This window comes from Nothoprocta perdicaria, unplaced genomic scaffold (genome assembly GCF_003342845.1).
Source record: "Nothoprocta perdicaria isolate Ctin4 unplaced genomic scaffold, notPer1 scaffold_155, whole genome shotgun sequence".
In the NCBI taxonomy this organism is placed as follows: Eukaryota; Metazoa; Chordata; class Aves; order Tinamiformes; family Tinamidae; genus Nothoprocta; species Nothoprocta perdicaria.
The window spans coordinates 351,096-360,188 of NW_020454705.1; the positions used below are offsets into that span (position 1 = coordinate 351,096).

The 9,093-nt window shown below is 38.4% G+C and overlaps 1 protein-coding gene across 3 annotated transcripts in view; it reads right to left on the reverse strand.

Moving 5' to 3' along the window:
• Positions 1-526: 526 nt before the first annotated feature.
• Positions 527-9,093, reverse strand: part of ZMYM2 (zinc finger MYM-type containing 2) — an 81,444-nt gene continuing 72,877 nt past the window's right edge. For all 3 annotated transcript variants that reach the window (XM_026035047.1, XM_026035046.1, XM_026035049.1), the window contains 4 exons: positions 6,242-6,356; positions 4,986-5,237; positions 4,477-4,597; positions 527-2,087 (listed from right to left, as the gene is read on the reverse strand). In XM_026035047.1, coding sequence (XP_025890832.1) covers positions 1,895-2,087; positions 4,477-4,597; positions 4,986-5,237; positions 6,242-6,356 — 681 coding nt within the window. In that variant the 3' untranslated portion in view covers positions 527-1,894. The remainder of the gene's footprint in view (positions 2,088-4,476; positions 4,598-4,985; positions 5,238-6,241; positions 6,357-9,093) is intronic.

The window sequence follows — 9,093 nt, forward strand, 5'->3', positions numbered from 1 at the left end:
ATGGGTTCAACCACAGAACCCCCCAAACCCCTGGATTTATTCTATGGTTGTGGCTTGGAAAAAAAAGAAAGTATCAATGAACTGAGTTTCTGTAATTTAGAAAGGAAAAGAGCACTGCAGGTGTTCAGCAATCTACTGACCGTTGCTCTGTGGTAGTTCTCAACTGCCCAGGAAAGATAATGCCATGAGAATAAATGAGAAATTAAACATGTACATACCCATCTACTTTTGACATAGTGGTATATCTAAAGTTAATACAAACTCATAGACACACAAGAGCAGAAATTTAAAAAACTTGCTTATCAAAACAAAGCAACTGAAGCTTTATTTTTCTATATAGAAATATGAGTGCCCAAGTGCATTCTTTTAACCTAAGGAAAATGAGAAAGCCATACAGCCCTTGCAAGAAATGAATACTACGGTGGTAATATCTTTGTGTGCATGTGTATGTGTGTGTGTGTATATATAYATATATTTACATATATACATACACGTACGTATATACACACACACACACACACACGTGCACGCAAAAATGTTTCCCCTTTAATGGATGATTCCTCTCAACAGGTAGTTAAAATCATCCAGAAGAGTTAAACTTACGGCTACTGCAGAGTATTCTACTACGATTTGAGTACAAAAAGGAGAACCATTGCATGAACCACCATATTGCTCACATTAATTAAACAAGAGCAAGTAACAAAACTTAAGCAGCTAAACATTTATCTGGAAATCAGACTGCTTATGCAAAAGAAGCACAACGAAAGGATATAGAACAAATTAAAGGAGTTCTCTTAAGAAAAATATCTTTCAGCTTTCTGCAACATCATGTGTCATATGGCTTTTGAATGGAGGCATTAGTTAAAAGAATTTTCCCACCCACAGTCAAGTATTAACTGTATTTAAGTACAGCAATGCAACGACAAACAGAAGTTAAAAAATTAGTATACTGTATTAGCTTTATGTAATACAGCATTAAATCCCTTTCACTAAGGCTACAAAGGACAGATTTACAGTAATATGAGGTACCGGCATTTATGGTCAGAAAAGATGGAAAAGAATTATACAGCATTGTCATCAGACATCTCTTTGTACTTGTTTTTTTCTTTTTTTTTCTTTTTTTTTACAAAATACATGTCTTGATGATCACATGCTTTAAGCTTATATTCATTTATTTTATATATATATATATATTTTATTTATAGGGGCAATTGAGAGAGAGTCACAAATAAGGAAAGGACACTAAGGTTTTAATAAGGGCAACAAAAATGTTTTCACCAGAATAGATTCACATTACAGTACACCAATATCGACAGCATTCTCTTGTCTATTTTTGGTACATAAGATGGAATCTCTCTACATAACCTTATAAGGCTTCAGTAACTAAAAAGTAAAAAACCTATTAGTTTACAATTTATTTAAAAATTCTGAAAGACACAGCAAGTTCTAAACTTTAGTAGTGCTACCCATACACAACCATCTGGCTTAAGAACCCATTAAAAGAGCCTCCTTTCAAGGGAGCTTGCAACAGCGGAGTTGTGCAATATGGATGTTTCTTACTACAAAAAAAAAAAAAATACACATGGCACATTCTCATTCATATTTTGCAATGTAAAAAGTTACAAACATACCTAACCAAATAAATAATAATAATAATAATAAAAAAAAAGAATCTGAAGTGTGTTTGTTAAGTTTTCTAAAACCACTATGCAGAATAATGAAACTTTCACTCACAGACTATTTACACGGTAGTACCCAGGTGAGGGTACACACTGCTACAAAACTCATCAAACAAAGGGTAAACTTGAAATGTTTTCCATAATAAAGGTCTAGCAGCAGATGACTATATCTAATGCTGTTTGTTTGTTTTCTTGACTCTTCCTGGAAGATTGTTTTAATCTATATCTTCRTCCAGTTCGTAATTGTCTTTATCATAAATATCTTTCACTAGGAGAACCCGTACGAGCATGTTTTCCAAAGTGTTGCGGTCCAGTGACATGGAAGTGTACCAGACAGGGCTCTCTGAGGAGACCGAGCAGTCCGGCTGCAGGTAGAACAAGTCCGTTCTCTGGTTCAGATTCTGGGGACTGAAAGGAGGGAAAGACAAGTCAGAAGTGCAGCCCCATGGGACAAAACAGTATGTTGTCCTTTCTAACTTCCTGTGCTAACAGAAGTTGTCCTTAGGCAAGTCAGAAGGGATGACTGTTGTGGAAAAAGGAGATGCTGGAAGAGCGGTGCTCAGGGAGAGCAGAGGCAGAGCCAGTCCTGTGTCCAGCAGAGCCAAGGGCTCTGCCCACCGAGCTCCAGACCGGACCCTCCCTAGCTCTCCAGCATCTGCAGCTCCAGGATCTGCTAAACCACAAAGCACTTTGCAGGTGTTCAGGAATGCCAACCAACAATCTCCTGGGGATTTGGAAACGGTCCCCAACAGTGGCATAAGCAATTGTTGGTACTGCTGTGTGACACGACTGCTTTTCAATATAGAGCCTGGTGTACCCTTGAAAATGAAGAACTGTATCTTTGAGATGCACAACAAAAAACTAAACCCCTGCCCTCCCTATTTTACTCAAAGGGTTGGTCACTAAGTCCAACCTGTAATGGGGGTTATTAACTCTTAACTCTTAATGTCCTTTAATTCTTGACAYACTACAGTTTGGAATTTACATCCAGCTACATTGCTTGCTCCAACTCAGATATATCCTGTAAGCCACCAGGGGAGGCCCTGAAGGAATTCTAACGTTTTATCCATTTAGGTAAGTCTCAGAAAAAACAAATATCCATTTAGGTAGGTCTCAGAAAAAAAATAAGCTGTGCATTTAAGCTCTGCTGTTCTCCTTTCCCATCTACTGCAGACTTGAGGAGCCAGCTGTATTTAAGTGTCTTTGGTGAACATAYCAAGCTCAGCTTCCCAAACTGGCTGATAAAATATCGGGTGCGGATCTTCATCTGTTGGGGTGAATGTTCATTTTAAACTTCATTTAAACTTCATTTTAAACTCCTAGCTGCTTTTTCACAAGCCACTATTTGTGCAGGGAAGAGCAAGAAAATATGTCTACAGCTGTGAATCAGGGGATTCCCTAAAATGGAGCTGCAAATGTCCACCGATTGCAAAGTGTTATCAATTCACAGGTATTACCTTATACTTTACAACAGTTCAAATGCAAGAGCTTTCAAAATGTCAAATATTTTATAAAAGTTATCTCTCCACAAATGCAAAGTTTGTATTAAAAATGAAACTAAGAGCAGCAGTCTGGTACTGTAATCTGCATGGGTGACCAACAGTTAGGAGAAARAGGAACTTGAATGGAAATCACACCATTAACGGTGCTCCAAATGGGTTTAATTGCTTCCTTTTTCCCAAAGTTGAGATGTAGAAGAAAAAGGAGTGATTTGTTCTCCCCCTACTGGTCCTGTAGCAGCAGTTCAAAAATCCAGCTTAAGCACTGCAATAATATATCCTCTTTACAGAGAGAGGGTCAGTGTAAAGGCAAAAATATTTGACACAACCAGAATTAAAGAAATTTCTGAAAAAAATGCTGTTTGCATCAATAGAACATCACAAGTTACTTTTTGCYCATTCCTCTTTGTAAATTCATATATACTTGGCCATTTGCCTGCATTGTGCATAAACTCTTCACTTTTAAGAGTAAGATGTTATTTCCCTGTACATTTTGGGACTCATATTTCATTTGATTTATTGTGCCACGTATACATATAACTGCATATCATAAGACATGCAATGTGATCTATTTTTCTTTTGTATCACTTGCCTTTATTCCACTTACAGTTAGATAAAATCTCCATTAGATCAGTCACTCTCATGCCTTGTCCAATTAAAAAAATATATTTCACATGAAATTCTGTTTTTAAACACTTCAAAACCACTTCAGTGATAATTTTTTATATATTTCTCTAAGTTTTTCTTTTTAATGTATTAATTCCTGAGCAGATGAGAAGGAAGCTATTTCTAAATCTTAAGTTATTGCCACTGATTTTTTCCTACCACAAAGATATTTTAAGCCTACTTTCAAGTCAGGTAGCTCAAAAGTATTTAAAATTCAAATTCCTGAAGACGGATGAGAAAGCAAGTCCATTGTTTCAATCCAGTTTTTCTTTAACAGACAGAGCCCTCACAATAGATACCCTCAACAGCAAAACCTACCAGATCCCTCAGTGGTAAATCTCTGCAGAGATGCTTGATGTTTATAGGTAAGAAAACTGAATCATACTGTCATTCTCACATTAAGTCCTTGACAATTAACATTAAAGTATGCTGCTGCCCACATATTTTTTGGCATTTGTTGTCCAGATATAGAATTAGACATTTCTAATTTTTTATAAATAGAGATTTTTTTTCCAGGAGATCTCAATTAACTCACTTTGAGTATTATTTCTTGTTGCACCAAAATCTCCCCCTTTGATGTCAGGTCACTCTAGAACACCTCTAGGGTACAGTACCCCATGTGAGGTACTTACCTTTTAGACAGGTAGCACTCAAACATTTTCACAGGGCATCTAGCTGGATCAGAAGTATTTTCAATTTGTTCAAATACTGGTTCATCGTCTTCATGTTTCCTTTTTCCAGTAGTAATTTTATCTTTAAAAAGAAAACCAACAACCTCTAAGCCATAACTTGATGTTACTTTACATCCTTCAGTAAGCATCCCAGACTGGGAGGGCTAATATACAGCCCCCAAGCTCTGCAATGCAGCCCCCATGGCTATGCACATCTGCAAATGGAAATGCAACCCATAGCCATAACAGTGCCAGCATTTGYATGGAGACCTATGGGCTCAAAGGGAACATTTAACGTGGAGACTTGTCATCTCCACAGAGGAAACGTTCCCATTAAAGATCCAGTAGCTGAAAGTGGTTAAAATTCTTACAAATGCAGACCTCAGGCTCCTGGCAAGAAGCCCAAGTGCCCCTCAGCTGGGGGAGATGTGGATGCTCCTGCAATACTTATTGTGGAACTGTCATAGTACCTTCATTGTCAGCTCTGCACAGGGAAGACACTTGATATCGAAGACAAGCTTTGCTTTCCATTGTTAGAGGATTCTTTTTCCACTGTCTAAAAACAGTGCCAAAAGAAAGTCTTAAGTGCTGCTCCACTGTTTTCAGGCCAAAATACTTAGTGTTAAAGTAGAACAGAGTATTCAGAAGAGCAACCGGTGAGTGTGAGCCCAGCTGTTTAATCCTCCAAAGATAATCTTCTTCAACGCGAGAGAATATTGACCCTTCAAAAAAGTGTATTAGARAAAATACAGTGGATTAGCCCATAAACTGCCCACATGTAAAAGAAATAAGTTTCTGCAGACACAACAATACACAAGATAGGAGCCTCTATCAAGCACACTTAACTATATACCACTATCCCCCAAAAGCAACTCTTGAAGACACAGACAGCCACTGTTCAAGGCAGAAAAGGCCAATAGGAAATTTTAACATATGTAATTTCACACAGAACACATTTCTATTTAATTATTTCAACAGCACTTTTTACATGTGACTCCCTCATTATCTTGTTACATAAAATCAAATATCAAATCTTGGTCCTTTTATGAAAAAAAAAAAAGAAAAAAAAACAACAGCAACAACAAAATTGACTTTGTTTTATTCTGCTCCTGCAAGCATGAGCAAGCACAACACTAGGAAGGCAAATGAAAAGGCTGGTAAGGAGGATCTCACTCCCAAGGCGGCTGTGGCAGAGATGGAAGAATAAGGGACTCTTCATCTTTGCAGCAGAAATGGTCTGCTGGGAGAAAATTCCAAGAAGATTCCTGTTTTCTCTGTGAACCAAAACACTGTTGGAGCAAAAGACTCCAGTAGCAGAGAACGCTCCAACTCCAGCAGAGAGGGACTTGCTCCGTGCATCATTCGTTAGCTCTTCCCACACCTAACCCAGTGCCCGTCGGCTTGGTTCCCATCTGAGAACCCACAGGGGGAAAAGAGAGTCACCTCTGGTGAAAAGGAAGACACTCAGACCAGCAGCTTATTCTAACTTTCTCTTCTGAAACAGATGTTTTAAAATTAACAGGGAGTCAAAAGATCAGCTCTTGCAAGATGGATTAACAAGAAAAAAAAACAGTAAAAAAAGGTACAGTTAGTCACTCTTGCATGAGATCTTTCTGATTTTTAATCAGTCATTGTTGCAGTGCATAAAATATTTGTTTCCATCTGCATGCTTAAGAGTATAGAACTATTAAGAGATGAAAAACATACATGACCAAAATAAAATTACCATCTGGAAGTATGCTTGGTTGCCAACTTCTAAGGATCTTATTTAATTCCTGTTCAAACATCTGGTAGGTTGGATCAATAAATATGTTGTCATTTCGATTACTTCCATATAAATACTACAAAGAAGAGAGGGATAGAGAACATTTACAAAGCTAAATTAAAACACATTCCACACTACAAGGTTCTTTTTCAGTACAATGATTACACTCACATAAAAATAGTATACAAAAATAAAACGAGAAAGTTTTCCAAAAAATAGCAGTTAAAAACTACCTCCAGTACAATGTAGGTTGCAGATTTCTAATTGGATATGAATCACATTAATTACAATCCTTTATTAATTATACTTATCTCTAAAAGCCTGTGGTATTTTGCTGTGTCAGTGAATAGGAAATCATTTAAAAATATGTATTAATTTCTCTTTTGCTCCAAGTAGGTCTTCAAAGTAGGAAAAAAAAAACATTTAGCAAGAAACAAACATTTAAAATGTGAACATAGAAGTCAGAGCAAAAAAAACTCTCATACATTGTGGTAATTTTACCCAGTATGTAAGAAAAATGACAGGACTAGTGCAAGGAGGCTGCCTATTCTGCAGCCTAATTATCTTAACCCTCTTGACCCTATTGCCAGAAACACTTTTGAACCTTTCCCAAGAATTAACGACCAAAGWCTGTACTAGTGTTTGACATTGTCATCTAGAGCCATTTCTAAGAAATGGAGGACTGGCTTCTTAAAACCCGCACTTCAGAATTATCTTTGTGGGAAGAGCCTGCTGCTAGTGAATGCAGTAAATGTGACAGTCAGGAAAAAGAAAGTGCTCCCTTCTGGAAACAGCATCTCTTTCTGCACACATACTTAACATTAGACATGGCACACATTTATACTAAGCAGCTCTGCAGATCCTGACATCCTTATCTTCATACTCRGCTTTATAATATTAATTAATTAATCCTATTAGTTAATCCTAGAGTCTCCGACAACATCTCCATTCAGATACCATTAGTTAACATCTTAGCTGATTCYTCTAAGTGTGGTATTATAGCACATACAGCACAGAGTACATGTACATTATGTACATTATAGTACATATAGCACATTTGTCTTTATAACGCAACTCTAAACCGGGCAATACAACTTACTATGAGTTTCCCTGGATTTATTCCTATGTKTTCTTACATATCTATCCCTTACATGTTTTCTCTTGGGAAGTTTTAATTTTCTGGTTTATATTAAACACTCCTATGTGTCTCTATGGAATGCTAAGAGAGAAACTGAAATCAGACTGAAAACTAATTTGAAACCACGACCCCACACAGGTGGGAACTGGACCACGAGTATTTCTGTTTCCTGGTTCAGAATAACTGCAGCCAAACTCGGGCACCCCTCACTGCTCCAGCACGTGCCGGGACCACGAGCCCCGYGGGGTCTGCAGAACCAGGGCACGTCGCATCCCTCCTGCTCCCAGGCTACCAGGTGGGCATCACTCAGGCCTCAAGGCTGGGCCACAAYGCCTTGCTTAGCTCCTCTACAAACTGAATATTAGCTCATATTAACACACTCCCCTGTTTCATTACCATTTTCCTGAACACAGGTAGGCCTGGCTTTATCAGGGCAAGAGAAAAGGTGACCAACTAAATAGGCCTCAACTCCTCTTCTACCTGTGAGCTGAGACTCCTTCTGCTCCSACCTGAGTAAATAGTGCATCAAATATTGAATATTCTCTCCTATCAATGCCATATGCTACATTTGGTGAAAAAATATATGCGCGGGGGCAGAGGGAAGGGCCCTATACAGCAGAGCAGTAAGGCAGAGGAGCACCTGCTCTCTAGAGGAGCCCTGCTAGGTGCCCACTCTACCACATRTCAGCCTTTTAAATGTTACAGTTTTTAAAAATAAGGCTTCAGCACTATCAGAACCATTAACGGACCATTTCTGGCCTGAAGCAAAACAATTTCAGCTGCAAATGAACCTGAAATGAAAAAAAAAATCTACTGATTCGACTCAAGGCCTTGTCTGCTGGAAGAGATGTGTCTCCTCTAAGAAAAGCTATCAATTATTTCAAGCACRAAGTCAGAAAAACAAATTAAGACTTGAAGACTCTCAAGCATTTTAACTGTGCTCAAAGCATGATACACTCATCAGGAAAAGGCCCAGAGCTGAAYCAGTGCTTAGCCAGAGTGGGTGAAGCAATTCTTCTGGAGGGGAAAGTGTTTTTTCTCTATCCAATGCCTTTCTCACTCTTTTCTTTCAAAATATACATTTGAGTTTTACTTTAAATTAGTAAAATATTGCTATCTTTGGCATAACTTTATGCTTATTTAGCATTATTTCATTTTCTTTGAAACTCTTCTGAGTTAAATGGAATCAATACCTTTTGTACAGTAAGGATTGAATGTAAGAAGTTGTCCTCTACTTCAGAAGTACCCGCACAGATGGAAAGAAGGGGTAAGAAAATCCTAGAAGGCAGTGAGATTTTGTTGCACATTGAGATAGCTAAGTAGCATTTAGTGTACCACTAAGTGTGAGGTGGAAACCTCTTTCTTCAGAAGGTGTAAGAGCATTAGGAGCATGTCCTTTGCACTTGTGCATATACATGCTGCAACCTTTGCCTGCTCCCATGCTCACGTGCTGCAGGCCCTCACTCTGCTCTGTGCCTTTGTGAAATGCAAATTCTTCAGAAAAGGGCAAGTTTTCCTATGAGCCTGAATAGCACTGGTGCAACTGGCCCATTACAGACCATGCAGACTCTCAGAAGTCACCTGAATTAAAGTATTGGACATCAAATGCAACTAACAGGGACCTGGACAGGCTGCAACAGAGGGACCTGGACAGGCTGGTGACTTGGGCAGAGAG